Source organism: Montipora foliosa, chromosome 13 (genome assembly GCF_036669935.1).
Source record: "Montipora foliosa isolate CH-2021 chromosome 13, ASM3666993v2, whole genome shotgun sequence".
NCBI lineage: Eukaryota > Metazoa > Cnidaria > Anthozoa > Scleractinia > Acroporidae > Montipora > Montipora foliosa.
The window spans coordinates 20,371,567-20,399,327 of record NC_090881.1 but is presented as its reverse complement, the minus strand read 5'-3'; the positions used below and the strand labels follow the sequence as shown (position 1 = coordinate 20,399,327).

General features: G+C 40.9%; 2 protein-coding genes across 4 annotated transcripts; one reads left to right on the top strand and one right to left on the bottom strand.

The window, feature by feature from the left end:
• The first annotated feature begins 10,570 nt into the window (after positions 1-10,570).
• Positions 10,571-16,765, top strand: LOC137983902 (metabotropic glutamate receptor 3-like). Of its 2 annotated transcripts, XM_068831058.1 has the most exons (3): positions 10,571-10,716; positions 11,124-11,242; positions 13,320-16,765. In XM_068831058.1, exon 3 carries the CDS (start codon positions 13,331-13,333, stop codon positions 15,977-15,979), a length of 2,649 nt encoding a protein of 882 aa, XP_068687159.1. In that variant the 5' UTR covers positions 10,571-10,716; positions 11,124-11,242; positions 13,320-13,330; the 3' UTR covers positions 15,980-16,765. The 2 variants fall into 2 exon arrangements, with proteins under 2 accessions (XP_068687159.1, XP_068687160.1); XM_068831059.1 differs by lacking the exon at positions 10,571-10,716 and having other exon boundaries at positions 11,062-11,242.
• Positions 16,766-16,914: 149 nt separating this feature from the next.
• On the bottom strand, positions 16,915-27,639 carry LOC137983904 (uncharacterized). 2 transcript variants are annotated; one of them, XM_068831060.1, is made up of 5 exons: positions 27,348-27,639; positions 24,785-24,870; positions 21,406-21,795; positions 19,688-19,756; positions 16,915-18,419 (listed from the first exon to the last, which is right to left on the bottom strand). In XM_068831060.1, exons 2-5 carry the CDS (start codon positions 24,828-24,830, stop codon positions 18,223-18,225), a joined length of 702 nt encoding a protein of 233 aa, XP_068687161.1. In that variant the 5' UTR covers positions 24,831-24,870; positions 27,348-27,639; the 3' UTR covers positions 16,915-18,222. The 2 variants fall into 2 exon arrangements, with proteins under 2 accessions (XP_068687161.1, XP_068687162.1); XM_068831061.1 differs by lacking the exon at positions 27,348-27,639 and having other exon boundaries at positions 24,785-24,889.
• Between the last annotated feature and the right edge of the window lie 122 nt (positions 27,640-27,761).

Genomic DNA, 27,761 nt, shown 5'->3' with positions numbered 1-27,761 from the left:
TATCGTGTCTGCACGTTCATTGTTTTTGTCCGATACAATGCTCATTCCACATTCTACCCTTACTTTGACGGTACCAGTTGTTATAACTTTTGAGCTTACGAGGTGTCTTGCTTCAATGAGCAAGACTTAAGCGGTCTAACAGCCCAAATGCATGCCATTTGGCGCCTGTTATACCTACAATTGTAGTAGGGCTTCAAGGAATACGTAATGTTGTGGGCCCTTTGCAGGTTAGTGATCACATGGTACAAAAACCGCCATACTGGGACGCAAATTGCCCACCGGGTCATCTAAAACAAAGAAAATTTAAATTATCTTGCTTCGTTTAAGATGTCCCATTGCGCAATCTGCGTTCCAGTATGGCGGCTTTTGTGCCATGTGATCACTAAACTGCAAATAGCCCATTGTGATGGAATTTCAAGGCCCATTTACACTACAGAAAAAAACTGGATCCGGGCCAATTAAAAAGTGGTTCGGACCAACTTTTTTTAACGTTTACACAGCCAACAATTTGGTTTGGCTCATCATAAAACTGGCCTTACGGCCCCGTTCCTGGCATTCTGTTTCGGAGTCCGGAGGGCCCGTTTCTCGAAAGTCCCGAAAACTTTTCGGGCCCGAAAAGCCATCTGTGAAATTGCCAACTGCTTATTCTGGAGAGCCGGTCTTTTAACATGTTTTCAAGGTAACAAAAAGAAAAATAACTGTAAAGTTTGACGAATTAAATCCTCTCTTTTCTTGAGATACAAAGGGAATTGTGACACCCGGAAACGGCCCGTAAAGTTTCGGGACTTTCGAGAAACGGCCCACAGATTTTTATTTGAGTTGGAGCGGAGACACGTTTACGCGGCGCTCTTGACCCGCAAAAAGGGGTCGTCCATGCTCGGTGTTTTTTCGGTTTTGAAAACCAAAAGAGAGCGTGTCCGGAGCCATTTCATAAAATCATGGAACGGATAGTTTACACGGCAAAGATGTATGGTCCGTACCTACTTTTTAAGGGGTCCGGTCCCAGTTTTTTCTGTAGTGCAAATGGGTCTTTGGTCTCCACATTGCATGGTCTCGATTATTGTGGTCGTCGAAAAGGAAAAAAAAAGGGAAAACTTACCCTCCGATACGTCATCTTTTCAGAGCCTCCGGATTTCGATGCGTTTTTGTTTTGTGTTTTACTTGATTTTGGTATATTCTTTAAATCACGGTGTATTTGAATTTTGAAAAAAGTCGAGTCACAATTAAGTCTTTGCAGGTGATTTTAAGACAGAATATTCAGTGGTAACAATGTGGAACACAGCTGTAAAAAAAGAAGTTTTGACCGACATGTTGGCTTTGCTAATTGTATATAGCGATGGAAGCGCTTCAAGGATTAAAAAAGCAATTTACAAAGAAATTTATGACTTTAGTGAACTTGGCGACGCGATTACGCCTAAAGACATAGTTTTCGATATGTTGATAAGGAAAGCTCGATTAAGAAGTTTTCCATTTGACAGAACTGACCGGCCAGACCGGGGATTTGGAAGGACTAACTCTACAACGTATTCAAATTAACACACTTCGAGGATGATATATACTCCTCCAGAACAATGCGAGGGATTATCATGGAAGTGTTCCTTCAAATTGTTGCATTTTCTTTGCAAACTGATGCGTCTGGCCGGCCAGTCCTGACAAAAGGAAAACGCCCTCAGACTTACGAAAAAATGGGCGTTCATCTGTGTAGTCTACAATGCGAGTTTTCTCTATTTTTGCCAAACGAGATGCACGATTCATTGGAACTTACGGCAACGTCGTCGATCAAACGATAGAGGATTGTACCTTTTGTAAGTAGCACCCGTACTGCTTTCCTAGGACAAAAGGGGCTGCAAGAAAGAGATCATTTCATAAAGGATACGTTTAATCCGATGCCTTGCAATCGCAGCAGGATTTATTACGTGGAATGCCGAAGGCATCCACGTCTTAAAACCGGGCTGGTGTCTTTTTTTTGTTGGTAGTCACAAATGTGCATACCCCACGGATATTGAATTAATCTCCGATCGGGTGGACTGACTTATATTCCCTCCAGTATTTCCAAACTTCCCTGCCGCGAGGAGAACTCCTATACTTCCCAACCCATCACGATTCTTCTCTGCTAGCGCGTTAGACCCACTCGGCCACCGTAACACACTTCCGTCAGACTGGTGAAAGCAAACATTTATAATAGAATCTTTCCGCCCGCCATGATTGTTTCAGTGTTAAACTATTCTTTTTATTTTTATTTTTATTTTTTTTTATTAATACACTTATACAAACGACTTACGCTAATACAGCATTTAAATTTTACGTAGTACTTCTCTGTTAAGTAAAAAACAAACAAACGCACAAACAAGTATTCGAGAAGATAACAGAATAGGACATAAACGGAAAAAACAACAAAAAAAAACAACAACAACAACTGAAAGTATTGAGCCTCTGCATTACCTTATCTTTGAGTAATAAATATAACAAAAACAAAGCATCATTTATTTTGATTGAGAGCAGAATTTCTATATTAATCCAGCTTATATTATAGTAATGCTATTTGTTTTTTAATTGTTCTTTATTTTATTACGTGATATGCCAATAAAGGTACGTGGAAAAAAGTAGTATTACATCTAAATACATTTTTCTAATTTCCATTGAGTAGTTAATTTCTTTACAAGTTCATCTAGAAACAGTTCTATTTGAAGATGTTTTGAGGAATAGATATATTGTTTGACCAAGATGACGAGCAAATCTAGCCTGCGTCTCACGGGACCAGAGAGCATATCAGTTACATGATGTAGATCATGAAAGGCAACTTTTTCATTCGAGAGTGTTATTGCAGTATCTTGGCAATGATTAAACCACGATATAATTTGTGAATAGAGTTTAACAGACTCCGTTCAATTAATAAAAGTGTGTTCTATTGAATCAGCATTAAAGCAATATATACATTTATCATTATCCGCTAAACGAAATAGTTTGAGTTCTCTCTTTGTTACAACTGTTCTATGCAAAAAGCGAAAACAAAATTGACGAAGTTTGTTATCCCTGGTAAAGCGATATATGTCTTGAAACTTATTAAACCAATCAACAAATATTTCGGGGAATTTCTCCTGCCACTTTTTAACTCCGCTTGGGACAGTGCAGCTGTAGTTATTAAACAACTGGTAATAATTTTTACAACGTGCTTCAACAAGATCAAAAGAGGTTTTATTTAATGAAACGGATGCGGAAGTCAAAGAGAGGTCCGCGGCAGGTATAACCGCTTGGGCTGACCTCCTTTTCAAGTCAGATGGAATAGCTGAGATTAATTGGAAGTAATGCAAATAAATTGTAGTAATGTTAAATTTATTCCTGAACTCTTCATACGATAAAAAATTGCCCTCTGGGTTTAGCATATCCTTTACTGTTACAACTCCTTCTTTGAACCATGACTTCCAAAACAAAGTAGCATTATCTGTGGTTATCAATTTGTTATGCCAAAGAATGAATTCGCCATTTGGAAAGATGTTAGTTGCGTTCTTGAGATCTTGAAAATACCGAAGAAGCTCTCGATAGAAAAGAGGCAAACCTGTTTTTAAAGGTTTTATATCATAATTGCATTTGAGGAGGAATAAAAGGTTTCCATGTTTTCGAAAGTAATAGTTGGGGATTGCCTTCCATTTATCGTCAGACGTGCTCAGTAGTCTACCAATCCAAGCCAAGCGCAGTGCTTTAATAACCGTGCGAAAATTAACAAAATTGATTCCCCCTTTCTTTACTGTTTGATACATAACTACCCTTTTTATTTTGTCTTTCCTGTTTTTCCATAGAAAGGCAAAAAGGTCCTCTTGAACAGTCTTAACTACCGATTCTGGAACAGTCAACATGGAAGCTGCATAAACTAGCTGTGATATACCCAAAGCTTTAGCGAGTAAAGACTTGCCGCATATCGTAAGATCTCTTGAGAGCCATAAGTTCAATCTTGTTTTCATTTTCTTTATCTTTGCATGAAAGTTTTCTTCAATACATTTGTTTGTATTGTAGGATAGATTTATCCCTAGAGCTTTAATGGGTTCTTTTGTTGTCTTAAAGTCAAGTGGATAGATGCTTTTTCTTTGAGAAAGGCAAGCTTTAAAGGTAAGGAGAATTTTCTACGTTATTTCTAGATCTTGCTTCGTACTTGTGTGTTCCACTGTGAACATTATTATTTTGCATAGAACGAATACTTCATTAGAAGCATTTTGCATAGAACGAATACGTACACCAATATTTCTTGGGAACCAGTTTGTTCGCCGTTTTGACGTAGAAAGAAAATAAGACAATAGCTTTCAACGGCCAAACAAGATAAAAAATGAAATCAAGTTTTAAAAAAAACGAATTAGCTATCGCCGTCACGGGGACTTCGCAGCCGTCCCCCATCCAAGTACTAACCTCATTCGGAGGAGCTGAACTTCAGCTGACACTTGGACTAGCATCAACGAGTGTGATCTTTGTGTTAAAGTCGCACATAGTTCTTGTCGAACTTTATAACATTTGAAAGAAAAAAAAACGCACTAACAAAAACCAGGTGTTATGCCGTCATTTTGTCACAGATGCATCCTTTGTTTCGTGAGTTGTCAGTAAACACGCAAGGTATAACTTGATCACAGGCGGCCTCTAAAATCGATGTCACTTTCGATTTTGCGATTTTACTTGTATGACCAAAAGTACGATAGAAAAATTGAACTCTGATGGAACGTAACAAAAATCTCCCGAAATGTTTTTCGCTGATGGCAAATTGTTGTATTCTCGATCAACACTTCCTAAAAGTTCCTTCTGCTCTCCTTAAAAACTATATATTAATATTTATTTACTTTTTCGTCAATATTTGTTTTGCATAAAGCAGGCTAGCAAGATCTGTACCTTGCTTTGTTCGCATTTTTGAGCGTTAAAATAGAATTTTTGGTCGTATGTTCCTGACAGCAAAAGTCGCATATTTTAACGTCCCCCATCCAGATACTAACCCCGCTGGAAAGGTGTTTAACTTTAGTAACATTGGTCTAGGAAAGGTGTCAGAAGCTCAGAGTACACGCTTAAGCTTGTGGTGAAAAAGAAGTTGTAAATGATCAACATGTCAGCTTTGAAGCCAAATGTTTCTCGATTTCCTCTTATTTTCTTCAATCGTTCTGGGCTTAGTATTTTACTGAACCACATGTCTTCTTAGAGGGTATATAGCAAAGATGTCTACCATGGCACCGTAATGATTTACGATACCAAACAATGTCGTGTACTATTAGAGCTACATATTGTGCAAGGACTTGAATCTCCTGGAAAAAACAAAACGCAGCTCAGTTGACAGTTATGGAAAAAAAACACTGTCAAGTTACTGCACTACCACACGCAATGCGTTCTTACTTTAAAAAATATCCCGTATCTCCTCAATTCCACCCCCTTCCCCCCTCCCCCTTCCACCTCCAGACAAAAAATCCCGTATCCCCACAATATTTTTTACCTAATTATCCCGTATCCTGATCGCTTCTCGGGCTTTTGGCTAAGATTAGTTTCTCGGCCAAGGGCTACGGTCAAGTACTATTGTACAACGTACGGTACTTTTCCAGTGCTGTAGGGGGCAGGAACAGAACAGTTTCGGCTGTTTGTCTGTTCTCTCGAGAAACGATGGGTTTTTTGTTCAGCTCAAGAGTAGAATCGAGTGTAGAATCAGGACGAACTGTTGTAGTTTCTGAGAACTATTTACTACTTGTATCTTTTGTTGAGTTTTGAATCGATGATAGAGAGAGTTTTGGCGATCTCAATCCGGACTGGACTACTGGATTTAATAATTTTTCTTAACGAGATTTCAAGTTATTGTGGAACGTTTGGTACCAAGTTACTGAAATCAAGATTATGGAATTGTAAAATTAGAACTTTGGACTGGACTATAGAACACTCAATTACGGAATTTTTGAGCATTGAGAGAAATAGAGCACGGATGTTGTCTTCTTGTCTTCGCCACGGCAAATTTATACAGTTTGCAAGGAACTAAACCAGGATTACAGAACCAGACGTCGATTACAGGGCCCGGTTGTTCGAAAGCCAATTACCTTAATCCAGGATTAGCGTAAACTTTTGTTTCATTTTTTCAACTTTTTGGTCACAGTTTCCTTTGCTTATTTTTTTTTCAAGATTGACTTCTTCTAATGTAAAGTTTTACTGAATATCAGCCCTGAACAGCATTTGGGAGGAGAGGATAAAACTCGTTTTAAAACCCAGTTTCTGAACAACTGTCCCAGGATGATAAGTTCAGTGTTGAACTGTGATTTGTATTAAGTTTTTTGGATGATTTAAGGCTGATCCTGTAATTTTTGGATGAAAGGAGTTAACGAAGCAAGTAAAACTGTAGGATTTGAATTAAGTCTCCTTCCAAAAAATAAATAAATAAAAGATCCCGTATCCTGATAACCTGCTAATAGGGCTTCGTTGTTTGCATTTGCAAATTTAGTAACATTAGTAATGAGTTTTTACAACAAAAAACCTTAAGTTATTACAGATGTATCTTTCTGGTAATCTTTCGCCATTTTCCGAATTCTACCTGTACTTGAAGTTGACTGTAACTGGACAATTTGTGTTAACTGTTTGCGCATTCCACGGATACACCCTTGTAGGCGTCTTGTTTCTTTATAAACGAGTGGGTCATCTTGCTCTTTATTTTAAAGCTGTCTACACATGGATGGTCACGGAAAGATTGCGTGACGCGAGTCAATTGAAAAAGGAGATAAACGCTTATTATCGCTGCTTCTTCGAAGTGCCGAAATGAAACGCTTATGTTGAAGATGGTAATTACGCTGGTATTATGTTCGATTCTCCGACACTACCGGTAAATTATGCCTGCCCAAGAAATCTAGCCTAACAGTTGATCGAATTTCGCCTTGCTGTTTAACGACAGACAAACAAGCAAGCATGACCTCTGTCTTTCTGTCTTTGATATTTGGAGTTGGTGCACTTGGACTCTTCTTCAATGTGTGTATGTTACGACTCAAGATCTCAAATCAAACGCTTAGACCGTTTGTAATCTGCCAATTTATTTTTCAATTCACGATTCTTTGTGTGAACACCATGGATGCGTTGAACTCGTGGTGGCCTTATTATGCTCAACACGATGAATGGGCTGAAGTAGCTTGCCCTAGAGTCCTGAAATTATCCATAGCAGCGCTCTTAGCGTTCAACATCGTGGCAGTCGCTGCATTTTTGCAATCCTTCCACGATCCTCGCTGGAAACATTGCTATAATATTGGTGTGAAGCTGTTGGTGACCGCTCCAATCGCTTTAGGATGTCTTGACTTTACAGTGGTATGGTTACAGAGTCACAATTTTGTTCCTCAAGCTGCCATTTTTGTCATCATGGTTTTGTATTTTTTGCTACTGTTTCTCGCCTTGGCCTTAACCAAAGCTATAGATTGGAACCAATCCAAGGGGAAAATAGAGCAGATTTCTCTTTGTGCCATTTACCAGAGAACCCTCTTGTTCTTTGGAATCTGGCTGATATTGAATTGGGTCTTCGTTTTTCTCCATTTTGCTATACCTCATTTATCTCGTGGCGTATTGGGCGATAAAGATGAGTTTCTGTTAATGTCATTCATGGTGAACGTCTCCACAGGAATCATTCTGCCTGCAGGTTTCATCATCTTGTTTAATTCCAAAACAGATGAACACGACATGAAGAAATCCATTGTTCTTATAGTTTGACGTTAATTTCTAAAAATCCGAATGATGCACTCGTATCACATCACCTAAAATTAAAAAATGTGAAAAAATACGGTAGAATCAAAGACTTCATCCGTTGGTTGAAGTAAACGCAATTGGAAACGAACCAAGTTAACTAATTCGAGGTGTAGTTACCATGAGGTTGAGAAAGATTCATGCGCGTGCCCCGGGTTCCAAAGCCGCTTTATCCACAAGCCAGATTTGGCTTTCACGGTTTTAAGTTATACGCTTTGTTTTTCGTCTCTCCCTTCGCCATTTAATCGCCTCTTGCGAAAGATAAATAAACCTCTGGCACCCAGGCAATGTAAATAGCCAAGTTTAGGCGTTCTTTTAGTTGGGTTTTGCTAAACGCTGTTATGTTTTTTTTTATTCACGACTTCACAAGCTTCAAAGCGTAAAATACCATCGTGTTAGAATATAAGTTCTTCCTTTTCTGTCGCAAGACAAGAACTATCAAGGAAACGAAGAAATTTTACACAAATGTGCTCTAACATAACTAGCTAAATTAGCATAGTGAGCTTTGCTTTGTAATTCAGTTATGCTGTTGTTAAGACAAGGGCTTCCGCAAGCTTTGGTATCCTCAGGATCACGAAACTGAAATATTCAACGTTGCTATTATTGCAAAAGGTTTTAGGGTATTTTCTTTTATTAACGAATGATGTTGTATTCCGATAATGTGAACGCCAGTATCCCTAGGCAAAAAATTAATTGTCTCAGTTTGAACGTCACGCGATGGAAACAGCTGGAGTTTGGTTCTCAAATATTTAGACACACTTTTAATAAGCCAGTGCGCGCGACGGGTTAAAAATAAGCACATATTTCTTCTTTTGTTGTGGAAAAAAAATTGCACGAATTTGCATTGAAAATCATTTGTTTTTTAATATTAATATATACTTGTTTTTATCCCGACATGCGCCACGGAACTCACACAGTGCTTTCATTGCGTGACAAATGTGTGACCCATTCAAATAAAATTTCTCTATTTCCCAATATTAAAAAGTACGGGACTGAAAACATGTAATCCCCGAAAAAACTTGAAGTAGAAAACAAGATTTTTTCTGTCCATTTACGCATTTATGCGGGAGGTCGTGAGTTCAACTCCGGCCGGACAACATTCAGGGTCTTTATATAACATCCACAAATGGTTAGACTTTCAAGTCTTCTCGGATAAGGACTATAAACCGAAGGCCCCGTCGCACAAATATCTTTCATGTTCTTAAGTTCCTTTCGGGCCGTTAAAGAACCCACACCCTATTCGAGAAGAGTAGGGGATGAAGTTCCCGGTGTTGTGGCTGTCCTTCGTGAGTGTATGGGTGGGTGGGTATAGCAGGTCCACATCAGCTGAATAGCTGGCAATACTTCAACCTGCTCGAACAAATAAATAACAAATAAACAAACAAACAACAAGGCTTTTAAATTATATTACCCACGTACTTGAACACGAAAATCACAAATCAATGGTCTTTCAGTGGTACAATCAATTAATAAGTTCAGAAGTACTTCACGATTATTCGATCACAGTATGGGCGAAGGTACGAGCAGTTTTTGAACTAAGGAAAGGGACTGAACGACTCTCAGTTGTATGAGGCCCTGACAAGGTAAATTCCGACAAGCGACATGGGCCAAAAAGTAGCGACACACATAAAATGAAATTCCGACAAAAGACATCCTTTCCCAGCAAAATTCCGACAGTGACGTCAAGGCCGAGAATGAGCCGATTAAACCACGACATGAGTGATTCAGGCAAGCGACACGGGCCCCGTCAAGGCCTCTTGTATGCTTGACGTTCGTTGTTCAGAAAACCTTAAATAGCTAATTTTTTAGGAAACTTAAGCACAGACGTTTTTGAGCCACGGACGGCAACCGGAATTTGAATTTTTCCCTTTTTGGAGCGTTTTCACGTCATCACGGTTGCAACGTCAAGCCACAGTGATCAGCATGAGCTTTTCCTGTCCGTGGTAAGGAGCAAAACCACGCCAAAAAAGGAAACATTCAACTTCCGGTTGCCGTTCGTGGTTCACAAACGTCTGTGCTTAAGCTCCCTATTTGTTTTGCGGAGTACGACGAGGAAACGCACCATATTACATGCCACATGTGCAGCACGATTAATTTTTTGCGTTTTTGACCGAGAGTATTAGGGAGTTTAAACAAGCGACGTTTTTGACCATTATATAGGTGGAAGTGACAAGACAAGTTAAAATGGAAAACAGCTCACTTCCGGTTGCCGTCCGCGGCTCAAGAACGTCGCGTGCTTAAACTCCCTATTATTGCTTCCGACGGTGCTTTTTGTCGGTGCCGTAGCCGTCTGGGTTTCTTAAAATCCCTATTAGCAATAAGAGTACTTCTCCACGCCCGAGGCTCTGGTGACGAGACTGGACATTTTCGTCATTATGGTTAGGGCCCAGAGTCCGCATTTCTTTTGGTCAGCGCCAAAAACGCGGACTCTGGCCACGGCCAAAAATACACGCGGTCGCGGTAATGGTATAATGCTGTAACCGCAATCTCGTCCCCAGAGTCCGCTTTTCTTTTGGTCCACACCAACAACACGGGCTCTGGCCACTTCCAATTTATACGCTGTCGTAGTGAAGGTCCATTTTTGTAACCATGGACAACCACCGAGCCGGAAGTCTGTGATTTGCGGACTTCCTGCCTTGGAAGCGGCCAGAGTCCGTGTTCTTGATGCTGACCAAAAGAAAAGCGGACTCTGGGGACGAGATTGGAGACTGGCGTACAAGTTGGTTCTGAGCATGCGCGGAAGTGTAATCTTTCGCTCCAATCTGAAGTTCGCTAATTTGCTTTGTGTTAATGAACCCTTATTGTCATTATATTAATCGTTGAATTAATTAATCTTACTATATTCATTCGCTCGGAAGCCTTTCATGCTAATCCAAACAGGTCGGTCTCTTGCCGGCAAAGATCAACGCCACTTTACCGGGAACTCCATACCCTACCGTTCGCGAGAGGTGTGTTGATTTCTTGACGTCTCACAGTGATGACAGCAATGGAGGGGTGGGTCATAGTCCATATTCGAGAACATAGAATCCCGTTGCAGAGCTATAAACACAATCTACCCATCCCAAACAGCAGCCAAGAAAGAATTTGTTGCACTTTTTAAACAGAAGCCTTTTCCGAAGCGAAAATCTCCTAAAAATGGCATTCTTTCTTTTTCTTTGTAATTTATTTGAGTTTTTGCAAGTTCCGGTATTTTGATATTGAGATTTTGTTTCATTTTCGCCGCTCATTTGGGTTTTCGTGTTTGGGGCAGTTACTCCCTTAAAGTTTCACTTTTCTACAGTCATTTTGCTTTCCACTCTAATTTCGCTTTATTGCACTGCTTACAAGAAAAATCGACAACATCTCATCCTATCAGATTGGTGAACGCTATCTTTTACTCTGTGATTGGCTCTATGATTCAGTTGCAGCCGTTGCCCCAAAAAACAGTAAAGAAGCAGAATTTCCTGTAGTTAATTCAATTGGTTTCCTGATCTCAAGAGGACAGCTCATTCCTTGGCCGGATGATTTCTTGGCCTCGAAGGTACGTATCTGTCGGACTACTTTCTTTGTTAAGTCAGTAAAACGTAACAAGTAGAACTATGGGGCAATCATCAAATAAATTCTAATCGTTGCTCATGACAAAACTACATTTCAAGTCATTTTCATTATGGCCAGTGATGGTGGACATCATACTTATAGCTGTTTTTGTTTACGTGGCCTCATACACCATAAGCCTTTTCTCCAAATCGACCACATTTTCCCAGAGAATTCAGGCCAGCCACCCGTCTGTAAATTCGTGCCCTGCTCTTTTCTAATCAGTAGTGTATGGGATCTTTAACGTCCCACAAAGTTTGTGAACAAGGGTTGTGAGCCGAATCCTACGGTATATAACGACTTTTCATTGCGAAAAACCGTGTCAACGAAGCAAAGACTAAGAAGAAAAGCATTTCTTAACTTCAAGAAATCCAGCGAAGTTCTGGAGGTACAATGGTTCTTGTTGTTCTTGCACCGGTGACTCAGTTGGTTGAGCATCGGGCTGTCATGCGGGAGGTCGTGAGGTTCGACTCCTGCCGGACCAACACTCAGGGTCTTAAAATGACTGAGGAGAAAGCGCTACCTTTGTAATTACATCCGCAAATGGTTAGACTTTCAAGTTTTTTCGGATAAGGACTATAAACCGGAGGCCCCTTCTCACAAATATCTTCCATGTTTTTAAAAGTTCTCTGTGGGACATTAAAGAACCCACACAGTATTCAAGAAGAGTAGGGGATGAAGTTCTCGGTGTTGTGGCTGTCCTCAGTGAGTGTGCTCTTTCCAGCAGAAGTGGCCGGCTTGGCGTAAATGTCTCTAAAAAGGCTTGTGGTGCATGAGGCCACCAAAGCAAAAACAGACATAGGTCAAAATGACTTTGCCGAGTGCTGCGACATGTAGACGTAGATGAAAAAACCGAGATATAAGATACACCAGAAGCTCATGACTTTGATCCAAACTGTAGGAAAGGAACAAATAAGAATCTGTCCCTCTAAGTCTTTCACATGATGTGTGAAATGGGTCGGAACGAAGCTAATAGGGAGCTTACGAAACGAGGACGACGACGGCTACGAGGACTTCATTTAAAAATACGAGTTCGCGTTATTCATATCACTACGAAACTATTTCATGTCGTTTCGCGTTGAAAATGTGTAGTAACTGTCGAGGAATTAAACTGGTACGAGTGGGTTGGAAGCGTAGAGAGAGAACTGAAAATTCATCGTCATGTGCTAACGTCCTCCACAGAACCTTGAATTTGATCATTTCACGTCGTCATTTAGGAGATGACGGCAAAGAAATGTACCAAAATGTAAAACGCACGTGCAGAGCATGCAGAGCCATTGTTTTTGCTCACTAAACCTACTGTTTTGTAGCGTCGTCGTTGCCGTCGGCGTCGTCGTTTCGTAAGCTCCCTAATACAGCTGTACGACGATTCTCGGGATTGGTGTAAAACGATAGGTACAAAAAAACTCAAAAGAACATCGGAGCCTAATCCTAAACACAATGGAGCTGCATCCTATACTGGTCCAATGAAATTAGAGCTTTCAAAGAGATGCGTGTGGTATGTGTGCAGAAATGGGCATCTGGTTTACACACCTTTTGGCAAGCAGGTTCTGTAGTCGGAGACTTAAGGCCCACATTCAGTTTAGGCCACATTCACGAAGGCAAATCTTTGAAATGCAAAAAAGGAAGGAGTCTTAAGTTATGAAGACTCATATTTGAACTGCGAAAAGAAACTGTCTCATTCAGTTAAGTCTCTTCATATCCCCTCGTCCCCGTAGTCAGCATTGCTTTCGGTCAGCAACTTCAATCATGGACTTCCGGCTCTTTTGCGCAGTCTCGGAAATTTGAAATAACAGCGCATTTCGGAACTACTCACGGCGCTAAACGAAAGGAAATGTCAAATTAATTTACGGCACAATGTATTGCCGCTACAGATGAATGACTCGTGCTTGTTTGATTGTGTCTTTCGTTGTTGGAGTTATTTTAATCCTTTTTTAACATTTATTATGCAAATGTTTTAACGACACCGAAAGTCATCATGAAAATGAAGCTCATTGTTGTAAGTTTCTTTCCTCGTTTTTTAGGTGAGCCGATTATGCAGGCAGCAGGAATCGCTTTGATCGTCCTCGTCATTTCGGCTCACTCTTACGGAAGCGCCTCGAGTGTAACCGAAAATAGCCGATCCTACAAGCCGGGCAATGTAACACTTGGCGGGTTGTTTCTCTTGCATTACATCACGGAGGGTGGTCAATGTGGAGAATTTTTCCCCACAGGTCTTGGTCATGTCGTGGCAATGATTTCCACTATCGATGAAATTAACAGTAATAGTTCCATACTGCCAAACGTGACTCTAGGCTACGATATTCGCGATTACTGCCACAGCCCTTCCAAGGCAATGAATCACACATACAATTTTGTCCGAAAAAACGAAATAGCCCTCAGTTACACCAAAAGGAACTGTTCGTCTTCCAGTAAATATTATCAAGCAGAAAACGAAACGAGGTCGCCGATCGCCGCTGTCATTGGCCCGACGGATTCCGGAGCGTCAGTGCTCGTGGGCAGTCTACTGGAAGTGGCCGGCATTCCTGTCGTAAGTCATTCGGCAACGAGTAACGAATTAAGCTCGCCTCAATACCGCAATTTCTTTCGAACTGCACCTCCGGATAGTCAGCAAGCGAGAGCAATGGCTGACATCATAGAGCACTTCAACTGGAGCTACGTGGCTGCGGTAGCAATGGACGATTCCTATGGCCGAAATGGAGTGTGGACGCTGGAAACGGAGGCCGAAAGCAGAAAAAAATTTTGCATTGCTTTCGCTGAATTTATTCCACGTGAAGAGTACATTGCGATGCTAACAAGGAGTGTGACTAAAATAAAAAGATATTCGAATATACGAGTCGTTCTTCTGTGGCTTTTCGGTAGTTATGCACAGCGGTTTCTTAAGGAAGCAGTTAAACAAAATCTGAACGACCGCACATGGATTCTAAGTGATGGATTGGCTAGCCAAGATGATGTCTTTGTGGGGCTAAATAATAACGAACCAGACATCCTTCACGGTTCGCTTGGTATTAGACCCCGATTCGTTGAGGACCTTCATTTGGAGAAATCGGTAGTTAAAGAAGTGAACAGTAACAAATTTCCCTGGTTAGAAAAATTGGGTAAACAGGAGTTGAATTGTTCCTTATCAGAAACGCGTTCGAACTGGAGTGACTGCCAAGAAGCGCTACATGATTTGATTCACGACAGTTACTTTTCGTATGTGGTAGATGCAGTCTTTGCTGTCGCTTGGGCATTGCACGACATGCAAAACTGTGTCATGCCGAAAAGAAACACGTCTGACCTCACAGACGAATGTCCTGACCTTCGCTACTCATTCGACCCTAAGAAATTGGAAAGCTACCTCCGTCGAGTCGACTTTAAAGGCCAGACTGGAAGAATTAGCTTTGACAAGTTTGGAGACCCTGTATCCGCTTCATATGACATTATCCACTTCAAGCGAAGCAACACCCGACCAGATCATCACCATCCCGAAAAACTGGTCATCGGTTCGTGGGAGAGAGGTCGAAAACCACAGCTTAACCTCAGTACCGAGGACATCTTCTGGAACTCGAAGCAAAGTCACGCCATTCCCCCGAGTTCATTCTGCCAAGAAGATTGTCCTCCAGGAACCTTTCGGTCACTAACCACACCTTGTTGTTGGGAGTGCATCACTTGCCCTGCTGGAACTTCGAGCAAAAAGGTGAACAGTCTGAACTGTACAGAATGTCCTCTAAGACAAAAGCCAAACAAAGAAAGATCGAAATGCTTGGATCTGCCTGAAGATGTTTTGATGTGGTCAAGTGTTACGTCTGTTCTTGTCTCTCTATTTGCAGCTATTGGCATTGCACTTGTCTTTGTTCTTGGTGCAATTTTTTACAAGAACCGGAATACACCTTTGGTGAAGGCAGCAAATCGCGAGCTGAGTGCGATTCTTCTGGTAACCATTTGCCTTTCATTTACTGCGTCTATTCTTACACTTGCTAAATCAACAAACTTCACCTGCGGATTGGGGATTTGCTTACGTTCCACTTTGTTAACAACGTTCATTTCCATCATGACACTCAAGACGACGAGGATACTCAGCGCTTTCAGAATAAACGTGATCGCAGAAAGATTAAAGCGAATCACTTTAGCCGCCCGGAGCCAATCCTTGCTTGTCTTGGGCCTTCTTTCGTTCCACGTAATCCTTCTTTCGTTGTGGATCACTTTGGACCCACCTCGTCAAGAAAGAGCCACACATCCAGTCAAAGGTACAATATTGCTTCGCTGTACTCTCCACCGTTCTTCCATCGGATTCACCTTTCAGATCGCCGTCTCTGTCTACACCTCGTTTCTTGCAATCATTTGCACGTTTTATGCCTTCAAAGCAAGAGCACTACCAGAAAACTTCAACGAGGCTCGATACATCGCATTTTCAATGTACGTTTTGGTTTTTTCAGCCGTGGCATATTATCCTATTGATCTCGGGTTGACTGGTTCCCATGCAACAAAGTTAACATGTGCAGGAACTCTTTTGAGCTCGTATGGTTTGTTACTTTGCATGTTCGGACCAAAGATCTACGTCATTCTTTGTCAACCAGAGCAAAATACACGTGAAGCTGTGTGTTCACAGGTTTCTGAACATTGCTTCAGCAAGAGCCACACAGGCAGAATGCGCTCTGAACTGACACAATCCATGATCAGCATTCATGTAAGCCCACTGTAAAAATTTGTGGAGGCGCGGTGGCCTCGTGGTTAGAGGGCTCGACTCCGGATCGAGTGTTCCGGGTTCGGGTCCTGGCTGGGGACATTGTGTTGTGTTCTTGGGCAAGATACTTTACTCCCACGGTGCCTCTCTCCACCCAGGTGTATAAATGGGTACCGGTGAAATGCTGGGGGTAATCCTGCGATGGACTAGAATCCCATCCAGGGGGGAGTAGAAATACTCCTACTAGTAGTCGCTTCATGCTAATGAAACCGGAGATAAGTGCCGGTCTAATTGGGCCTTCTGGCTCGTGAGCAGAGACTTTAAAATTTGTGAGAACGCGCTTTGAGACCATCTAGACCGGAACACACCTTTTGCCTCAAAATGACCACCGCAAGCAAGAATTTGCTAGCTGGCGTTTCGAGCGTTAGCTCTTCGTGAGAGCAAATAGCCTAACGCTGCTCGGATTTAAGGGGCTACGTCAAGCAAAATTATGTAATTTGATGACACCCAAAATGCCCAAAAAGTAGAATGAAACATTTCAATAACCACTTAAAACTGTTGAAAAACATAAAAGAAATAAAATAAAAGGAAAGAGAAGCATGGATTAACCGGGCACAAATGGACGAGATTGAAACGGATTGCATTTGGGTAATCTTGACTGACAAAGTCGGCCAGACGTCTTTTAAGTTTATGGCAAATCGCCTGGATAAAGACCATTTTTGCTCAGAATCATCTTGCTCGGATAACGATAATCTACTCAGTAAAGGAATTCCACATTACCAATTAGGGATATAATTTAAAGATTTCCCCTAAACACTCTTAAATAACGTGACATTGCCGCTTTTAATTTAAGAAATACCCTCTCAACCGTACGCCTTCATCACCTTCAACTAGCATTTTTCCTTGGAAGATTTCGATAATATCCAATCGTATTCCATTTGTACTTCACCGGAAAACATGTTTACTGTCTTTATTTCCAAAAATATAAACACGACACCTGTCAATTCGTGGTGAATCGCGATTAAAAACATTCTGGAGTACATTTGTTAATAGCAATCGATGAAACTGTCACTCATGCGTCACGCTATCCGTCAAGTAGCTCGTGCAAAGATGACCGTCACGAGCATTGAGGTCATGCCGTCACAGGCATTATCAATCCCAACCTGTGACCAAAGTAGCTGTGATCGTCGGTAAAAAGCTTGCGAGCCGGGGCGGGCGATGAAAAGCTTGCAATCCTCCGCTCGCATTGGAAAACTTCCCTTTTACAAGGGACGAGATTATTTTCTCTCTAGGACCCATGTAATGTAGGCTCTTCAGGAACAATATACAGGCCAAGCAGGGGAAAAGCACCTTTACAGACATGAATGCCACTTGATGTCTCAAAGGTGCTACTTAATGAAGAGGAGGAAGATCCTTACACCAGAAAGATCATGTCCTGAAAGGCGAGACAATTTTTGTCTTGGTTATAGTTCGTAATTGGTAGAATGAAAAACACTGACCGCCCTGCGCCCGCCATGTTTGCTTTCTTTAATTAGTGCCAGGATCTTCTTGTCTCTTAACACGGAAGATCCTATCGCTGGGAAGACAGTGCAACTTTTTGCATGTAAATTTACAACAAAAAACATATGCCGCTCTTTTAGAGCCAAGCGGGGTATAGCGTATAAAATGTTAAGGGAATATAATCGTTTGACTCATCTGGGCCCGGTTGTTCGAAAGCCGATTAACTTAATCCAAGATTAGCGTAAACTTTGGTTTAATTTTTTCAACTTTTCAGAGCAAGTTTCTTTTGGTTATTTTTGGTTTTCACGATTGACTTCCTCTAATGTAAAATTCTGCCAAATATCAGCGTTCTACAACATTTGGGAGTAGAGAAATAAACTCCTTGGTAATTTTTTAATCTGGGATTAGCGTTAATCGGCTTTCGAACAACCGGGCCCAGAAAGATATAGAATTATAATGGGAGCCCACTCCCTGAAGACTTACAAGTTGTAAGTTGTAACAACTGCCATACCAGGCTCTCCTTTGCCACAGAGGCATGAAATGTCATGAAATGTCATGAAATGTCATGAAATGTCATGAAATGTCAGTTTTATAGATACAGAGAAAATTATGAACACGATATGTTTCAGAGCTTAACAGAAACGCACGCCAGGGCGTTACCTCAATAAATTTCAACGTACCTTTACTAACTTAAATGTGCCCCGTAAAAATAAATATCTACTAGCTGTGAAATAGTGTTCGATCTAAGTAACAAACAGCATTTAGATTTCAACTTTTTCAACAGGACGATGCTTTCCCGTTGCTTTGTTCTTATGATGGTGCTTTCTTCTTTTATCCTTCCGCCATCTTCGGCACCAAAACACAATGACTATAAAGGCGAGGAAAACAACTCCTAGGAAACAGGTGACTATAACAAATGGTGTGAAGTACGTTTCTCCAATGCGCTTGTCGGTTCTCCCTAAAACGATATGGAGAAAGGAGAATTAATGAGCTGGTACCCGCGTGAAATACTGGAAAGATGGACACTATACTCAGCTTTAGATTGGGTTAGAGGTCGTACTGCGCAATGCAAGTTTCCTTTTAGTAAACTTGAAGAGTTGACTTTTAAATCAACGTCGAAAAAAAAGCATCAAGGAATTCAGACTTATGGCTTAAAGAGAAAAAAATGTGAATTTATTATCGATTCGGGCTGCTTCATATGTACCATAAACCTTTGAATTCTTTCGGTGTCATTTTTAAAACTAAACGTAAGTTTTGATTTCAAATACAGTTGCTCATAAGTTTGACGAGAAACTTGATTGCCAAGTAAATTATCGACTCTTTGGAAAGACAATTTGAATCTCCAGACAAATAAAAATCGAAATTTGAAAGATCCAATCATTCTTCAAGCCAGAAGAAAATGTTAATTCGGGCAAAATTGTGTCGTTATCTTGTGCCATGCAGCCAATTTATCCTGATAATGGTGGATTTCCAATTGTCTTGCATTGAAATCTAAAATACCCACTACATACACACTTATTGACCACTCCCCACGGGGGCTTTTCAGGGGCCAACGAAACATTTAAGGACACAACAGAACAATAACAACTTTAAGAATCCCAACTGGCCCAAGGAAAACCAGTTGGCTATTCACAAGTACAGCTATCAAGATCAAATTTAATTAGTGGTCAGAATGGGTATTCAATCCGGGATCTCCGGAACTCAAGGCAAGCGCCTTAACCACTGTGCCACACTACCTGCTAAAGTCTATCTTTTTAGCTTAGTAGGTAGGCTCGATTGACCAGCAGTTTTGTGCGCCCGCGTTTCTCCCCGCACACCACGACTGGATCACTGGTCCACCAATCAGAAAGTCGCCTGCCTGCCAAGTACAAAATACAATTGGCTGAATACGAAATACAATTGCGACACGTGCTAGGTCACGGACAAACGATACTAACCAGTCATCCAGCCTTTCGTTGGGAGGAGGATGTTAACCGTACTCCCAAAACGGCTGGAAATCGAGCCTACTCAGTAGGTAGAGCAAAGATAATTTACCGGTCGAGGGTTCATTTCTTATTCTAATCTTTCCCTTGTATGGGCCATTTCCGCGACAAAGGCGTACGCTCAGGCTCATTTATTAGGATTTCTGGCAGTGCAATGTAGCCTTTAATATTTAATTCTGCCCTAAATGCAACGCTTGTTGAATGTTGACGTAATATTTGCTATTGCAAGGAAAGAGTTGTTCACCTTTAGTTGGTCGTCGGAGTTTTGTGGCGTTTGTTGAAGTGACAGAGGTGACTGTGGCATTACTAGGTACTACAATGAATGTGAAGAAATAATTATGTTTAGAACAATATACTAAAAAAATGTGGCCTTAATAATAACGGTCGGACAGAGGGACAGAGCAAAGGTGGGAATTGGGGGAGGGGGTCTGTGAAGGTTAAAAAGCAGGCTCTAACCAGGAGTCCATGAGTAGGAGCTTGCCTTTCCCATACAACCCCTGTGAGTCAACCATTGCGTGTATTTTTCTATGATTTTGAGGCTACGCACGTACTGTTTACTGCTTTACCGTGGCCACCAAACAAAGTTCTTACAAATTATCCGCCAAAAAGGGTATACCAATTTGATTGACAGTCATGCCTCCTTGCAAAGTTCGTACGGTTGTAAGATGAACACCGTTGCATAGGTTGTTGAGTTCACGTATTTACATGTAGTTGTCAAATGTGAAAGTTTGTTTGGTGGCCACGCTAAGGCGCGTTGCAATGTAAAAGGCCACCAATCAAGGATAAAGTTATTGTCAAACGAAGACAAGCATATGACATAATATATGAAAGGAATCATATATTGAACTGCGAAATATGAAATCAAGTGAAGCCATGACCCTCGCAGTTATGAATGCAATTTTAGCAGTTGCTTAGAGAAGCCTGAAAAATTCAGTACTTCAACGGGCTTTAACCCGTATATGAATTTTTCAGGCTTTTTTACCCAATTGCTAAAATTGCGTTCATAACTGCGAGGATCATACCTTTACTTGATTTCATATCCGCAGTTCAATACATGATTCCTTTCATATATCATTTCATTCGTTGATTCATTCATCAAGGGAACACTAGAACCCACAAATAACCAGCTCCCATGAGCAGTGGCTTCATAGCTCAGTTGGTTAGAGCGTCGCATCGGTATCGCGAGGTCACGGGTTTAAACCCCGTTGAAGAACTTTTCAGGCTTCTCTTCGCAGTTGCTGAAATCGCGTTCATAACTGCGAGGATCAAAGCTTCACTTGAAGATAAACATAGTATGCGAATTGAAGTTCATGTAAATTGATGTAAATACGAGTTTCCTGTTGGAGAGGTTTGCTCTAAAAACTGAAAGATACGCGCATAGGTTGGCTCAAGGATATAGTGCATAATTGGGGAGGGGGGGGGGGGGCTTCTAGTCTAACCCAGTTGTGAGTCCCACTTAGATTTTTTTTTTTTGCCATTTGTTAGTATGAAAACTTCGTACGGAAGTTAATTAGAAATTCATCAAAGATTTTTTTCTCTAAACGACCATCGTTGAGTTGTTGAAAAACTGTCAGCGCTTAGGGCCTATACGTGAGCAAAAATGCCCACATGTTCGCTTCAAATGTCGAGACATTTAAGTACGATTTTAACTATGAAGTCATCACTTCGCAACTCTGATATGAGTGACTTCAACGAAAAAGCCAGTTCGGAATTTTACAAAACCATGATTTCCACAGTTCTCGTCCAATGAGAATCGAGCAATATCGTGAAGTGTAACCTTATGCCTACTCAACTGGAGTAATTATGTTGAAAATAAAGAAATAAATAATCGTTTGAACCTACCCCGGTGTGCATTCCGTGATTTTTGGTCAATTGCGTTCATACGATTTCCCATACTTATAAATGATTTAAACTTCGTAACCATAAATCTGCGATTGTTGTCAAATGTTAGCGCAGACTTACCATAGGTTCTCAGAAACAGGGGATGCTCAATACATTTACGTACAGGGTTAATTATTTCCATTTCGTACATCACGCAGAACATATTTTCCATATCAGTGGTGTAATTTGTCACTTCAAAAAACAATTCTCTTGCTTGGATATTAGCATATACTTTAGATTTGCCCACAAATACGCCATGATGCCTTTTGGGGAAGGTCCTGAAAAATCGTCCATCACTATTCGCGGATGCTAACTTTTCCAAATCAAATTGAAGTGGTTTTCTTATGGCCATAATTGTGAATCTCTTCAACGACCCTACGTCCACATTGATTTTCCAGCATAAAGTCGCATTTCCACCTAATAAGGCATAGGTCACCAAAGGACTGGAACAGAGTCCCCAAGACGTTTCAGCTGCAAAATGAAAAGTGAGCGAGTAAATGAGTATATGAGTGAATTCGTGCGTGCGTTGCTGATTCAGTCAGAGAATCAATCAGTCAGTTAATTAAAAACCAACTCAGTCAAATAATAAATGAGCCAGCCAGTCGGCCAAGCAGTCAATTGTCTAGTCATTTCATCACTCTATGAGTCAGTCAGTTAGCCATTCCGTCAGTCAATAACTCTGTCAACCAATGGACCAGTCATTCAATTGGATCTTTGACTGGTTCGCTAATCAGTCGGTGTCAGCCAATGAGCGAGCGAGGAAGTAAGTCAAACATTTTACCTTTAAAATGTTTGGTGTGTAGCCAGGCATGTTAAAAATATAATAAAAAGGTTGACACTGGCTAAAATATTGTGTTGGACGTTTCGGCAACTACTGTTGCCTTCCTCAGCAGGGATGAAAAATGCAAAAATCTAACGGCGTCCTTATGGTATACGATGCGTATTAATAAAGTCGCACTTCAAAAGAATATTTTCAAAATAAAATAGACAATAAAAACGAAGGTCTCCAGAGCACTCTAAAATATTTCTACAAATTCTTTATGTTATTGTAAACGTTTGGAAGTGCTATATGCTCGTTTATAGTGTTCGTATCTCGTAAGGAATGCCAAGCCTCAAGAATAAGTCTTTGTCGCCATGCCGATGATCTGTCAACAATTTCGACGTTCATCAAGTCTATTTGGTGATTGTAGCGCATGTGGTGTTTGGCCAACAAAGAGTTTTTATCTAATGTTGCTATGGCCTTTGAGTGCTCTTTGACGCGTGTTTTTAGCGCGCGCGATGTCTGACCGATGTAAACACAATCACAATCTTTGCATTTGATCTTATATACGATTCCTCTAGAGGCCTCCCTCTCGATTTTGTCCTTTGGTTTTTTAAGTATATTTGAGATTGTCCGAATAGGTTTATGAGCGACCTTGATGCTGAAACCTCGAAGAACCCTCGCGATTTTCTCGGAGAATCCTTTGGCATAGGGCAAAACAACCATACCGCGCTGGTCGGAATCATTCACTTCTTGTTGTCTGTTTCGTTGGCGACCATTGTAGATGAAATTGGCAGGGTAATTAGTAGCGGTAAGGGCTTCTGCTATTCTCTTAGTTTCTCGTACAGCTTCCTCTTCGGTGGATGGGATATTCTTTGCGCGATCCATGAGGGCGCGTATGACCGAATATTTATGTTGGGGGTCGTGATGAGATTTGAAGTCAAGGTAGCGGTCGGTGTGGGTAGCTTTTCTGTATACAGACACGGTGTTTTTTACCTTCCTTACTGACTGACTTATCATTAGTCAGTTGATAACTTTGTCATTCAAACAGAAAATGAATGGGTGAGCAACTTTTTTTGTCCTATAGGGGCCTATAATGTTGACGTGAGGGCCTGGATTTAGGGAGCTTAAAGAGGACGGCTACGACAACGACAATGCCACAAAGCAAGAATATGATTGGTTAAGAGAGGAAAAATACTTGTCCTGCATGTGCAGCACAAAGTTCCGTGCATTTCTTTGCCGTACTCTACAAAACAACAACGTGAAATCACCAAATTTTTGGTTTTGATGACAACGGGAGCATACAAAAATGAACCATTCGTTTTCTATTTTTACTTTAAAAACGTTCCTACCCATCCAGTTACAGGATAGTTTGCCTGTATTGTACAAGGTGAACAAGACGGAATAATCGCCAAATACTTGCGATAGCAGTAAGTTCAAATTTTGGAGTGACGTTTTCGTTGCCGTCACCGTTGTCCTTGATTAAGGATTCTCGAAAGAGTTTTCGCCTGAGCGCGCGCACGTAAGCCACACATGCAATTCTAAAAGTTGCTCGCGTCCGCTCACAATTCAAAGTGGGTAACCAGAAATAAACAAATACCACTAGCTTCTAATTCCTATACATATGGAATATAAATAGACATCTCCTATTCACGAAAACAACGAAAATTGTACACAAACGGTTTCATGGTCACTTAAATCCGATTGTGTTGGCCAGTAGCTCCACTCGCTCGTGCACTCGAATGAGCAGGTGACGCCTGCGTAAATTCTGATCTTGTAACCCTCTCATTTTTCCTGATTTTGCAACTTTATTCGCTTATATCTCTGCTTCCGGACGGTGAATTTTTTCATTTTTTGCATGTTAGCTTAGATTAATTTAAAACGTTTGTCTTTCAAATTTAAAAAAATTCTGTAGGTGAAAAAAGAAATTAGCGACACATTTCAAAAAACTTATTTTTCTGAAAAACTGACCTACAGATTTTGTTGAATTTTAAATATTTTAGATATTATTTCTAACATTATCTGGTAACGCTGAATGGGAAGATTTCACTGTCCCGTTTTTTCAAAAAAGACAACATATGTTGATTTTAAGGCTGAAGGAAATGCCTTATATCGTTGATATGGTAACGTTATTTTGGAGGAAATTGTGATGTGAGAAATCTATGATGGGTACTTAATACCATGGCCAAATTTTGTCTTGATATGATTACCCTAACTGTATCTAAAAACAGAATATGTTTATTTGTTTGAAACAAGGAGAAACTATTTCGAGCCGCCTAAACTCTCCAACGACGTGAGGTTATGCGGTAGACGTGAGCACCTGACGAAAGACTTAGAGTAATCGCTAAATTATTCCAATGACGGGAAATAATGTTTTAGATAAGGTTCTCGAAGCCGTCGTTGTTGTCCGCTCCCTATAGGTGGTTTTCACGTGACGTCATCGCCGCCATGTTGGTGGACGAAAACAAAAGATCTTTCATTAGCTCCTTTTGTTCGTCCACCAGCAAATGTACATTGCAGCATTGTTATCTGTGTCCCTAGAGATTGGTTGCAAACCATCTATTTACAAATCATCAAAACGGGCGATCCATTTCTCTACATGAAGCAGTCTTTTGTGTAGGTCATGTCCACATTTTTCGGAGCACATCCATTGTGGAACACGCGAATGAATAAGATCTTCGATAAATCAAAATAACTTACTTGATAGCAAAGTTATCACAACAGTGGCTGCTAGTCTCCAATACATCTGCGAGCAGCTACAATTCTTCAGTTTAGAGCTGGGGTTTCTTCAACCAAAGCAAGAACAAGCAATGAAAATGAGGAAACGGGTGGCAATTTTCTGTGGTGTGTATTAAAGAAGCGCAGCGAACTAGCTTAATTTTACACCATAAACTAACTCGCACATGAACACGAATTGAACCACAGGTAGCCCAGGCTCACTGTGTGCGTCACGTAGGTATTAAAATATAGAGAACATACGAGGCGATGTCTAGGTCTGAAAATTTGCTTGAAAATGGAAATAAAAATCGATACAACTTACCATGTGGTGAGCTGTTGTTGTCTTTAATACGTACACGAAGTTTCGGGAAAAATGGTCCCCGTTCACCTTCCTTCATAGTATAGTGACAAGGTAGGAGACAAGCCAGCTTAAGGACTCCGATCGACTCAAAACAAGGACGATTTTTTTCGTGAAAATCGAATCCAGTCGCTAAATGAACACGTCAGGTTCGTGGAACAGGAATTTCTCTAAACCATGAATCCACTGAAGCATCTCCAGGTAGCAACGCGAAGCCACCAGGCTCCGTAGAACTTGTAAGTTGACCTTCTAAAATGGCGGCCCGAAAGCGTTGTCCTCGCGAAGTGTCCAATTCAAAATGGCACTGAACTCGGGACGCCTGGTGACGAGTATAATAAGTTCTGGAGGGAGGGGAGTCCCAAACTTTGGGACTCAGTGAGTTTTGTTTTTAGCAAGTTGCTAAAAACAAAACTCACTGAGCAACCTGGGACTCCCCTCCCCCCAGGGGGACATCTATTCCCCTCGTCACCAGGCGTCCCGTGTTCAGTGCCATTTTGAATTGGACACTTCGCGAGGACAACGCTTTCGGGCCGCCATTTTAGCAGATCAACTTACAAGTTCTACGGAGCCTGGTGGCTTCGCGTTGCTACCTGGAGATGCTTCAGTGGATTCATGGTTTAGAGAAATTCCTGTTCCACGAACCTGGCGTGTTTATTTAGCGACTGGACTCGATTTTCACGAAAAAAATCGTCCTTGTTTTGGGTCGATCGGAGTCCTTAAGTTGGCTTCTTTCTCCTACCTTGTCACTATACAATGAAGGAAGGTGAACGGGGACCATTTTTCCCGAAACTTCGAGTACGTATTAAAGACAACAACAGCTCACCACATGGTAAGTTGTATCGATTTTTATTTCCATTTTCTAGCAAATTTTCAGACCTTAACATCGCCTCATATGTTCTCTATATTTTAATACCTACGTGACGCACACAGTGAGCCTGGGTTACCTGTGATTGAACGGGGCATGACTTTATTCAAGAGTATCATCTTTTAATAATATAATTGCCTGTGACAAACTAATCTGGCAAAGTATTTTGTATATTATATAAAAACAGGCCGAGAGAAGAGTAACTTTTGACACACACCTAGATTAGTTAGAGCCTGCTTTTTAACCTCCATATTAATTGCTGTTGTTGTTGTTGTTGTTGGTTTCCGTGTGCAGCAAATTAAAATATTTGCACCTTAAGGCAGCTTTTAAGCTCGGTCTGTATTTTACAGACGGTGTATGACGGTAACTGGAAGAAAATGAAAGACACCCGCAAGGTCTCCCACCGATTTCCCCGGGTTCGACTCCCGGGTTCAGCGTTAAATGCATTTTCAATTTGCTCCGAAAGTCCAAAACCATCATTAGAGCATAGTAAAATCAAACGAAAGTTACGTAATGAAATATTCTTGGCTAATGTGACGGATTATCTGTGACAAATATGTGAAGGGACATGCAAGGTACTTGAAGTAACACCTGTCTTGAATGTTTGCCTCATTTCACTAGGCATAAAGCCGATAAAGTACCTCCACCCAAGATCGCAATACAAAATGGACCTGAAGATAGACTCAAAGCAAGCTCCACTTGGAAAGAAATCTTCAACAAAAGTTTACGTAATTCGAAACAAGACTAAAGGATACATCTCTCTCTCTCTTGTGCCTTTCAATGTTAAACTATTTTTACGGGCTAAATTCCAGACGAACTGGCTTTCATGTCTGGTTTCTATTACATTTAAGAAGAATGGACAAAGATAAAGCCTTTATTTCTCTACACGTCTCTATATTCGTCTACTTCGAGATTCGAGTACGTCACCATCATAATTTGAAAAGAAATGGAAATTCGTGAAACGTTTGGCATCGCACCACTCAGTCATTTAGTGAAACGATCTCCGTTGAATATTCAGCCTGGTTTAGAGGCCAAATGCTGTATAAACCAAGTGAATTGATTGAATAGTTCGGCCTCTAATCAATTCAATTCAGCAATTGTCGTCCTACAAAGCGAGTGTATTTCGATTGAAGCAAGACGGAGGATCCGGAGAGAAATTGTGATTTTCTGAAAGGAAATTTGCTAAATGAAATTCGGTAAGTAGGTTCGAGGCCTAAATCAATGGGCGGGATTTTTTAGTTTTTCATCCCCAATTCAGTCGAGTCAAGATTTCAGCCCGGGATTTCAGTGTCTATATGGCGAAATGTTATTCAACTTCTCACCTCGAAGAAAGAAAAGAAGTCTTCCATGTGTTAATTTAAGCTTTCTCTTGGTCTTGGATCTCTGTCTCGAACGCACATCACAGTATGATCGCGAAAATTGTTGACAGTGAAGGATTGATTTTTTTCGTACGCAAAGATTAAAGTCCGCAAAAAAATGACCATTCACGCACTTTGTACCTTAACGTTGAATCACATGCCTTGTCAAATCTGTTTTCAGTTCAAGGTTAACCGAAATTAAAACTAAAAAGACGGATTCTCCTTAAAGTAAACAGCTAGTCTGCACTATTCGCCTAATGGTTTCAAGAAAAGCTAAACTGATTCACGTGTCTCGCTGATTCCGCCGTGGGTTCAAGGGCTTCAAGACAAGAATAGCCTGTATCAAGATAATTAACTATTTGATGAAAACTCTTTGCA

What these genes read in the sequence shown, in the direction of transcription:
- LOC137983902 (XM_068831058.1), top strand. Translation starts at nt 13,331, where the DNA reads ATGCAGGCAGCAGGAATCGCTTTGATCGTCCTCGTCATTTCGGCTCAC.
- LOC137983904 (XM_068831060.1), bottom strand. Translation starts at nt 24,830, where the DNA reads ATGTATTGGAGACTAGCAGCCACTGTTGTGATAACTTTGCTATCAA. An exon ending in TGTGATAACTTTGCTATCAA is followed by an intron (nt 21,796 to 24,784) that starts GTAAGTTATTTT and finishes TTCATTTTGCAG; the next exon opens with CTGAAACGTCTTGGGGACTC. An exon ending in ACTCCGACGACCAACTAAAG is followed by an intron (nt 18,420 to 19,687) that starts GTGAACAACTCT and finishes ATATCGTTTTAG; the next exon opens with GGAGAACCGACAAGCGCATT.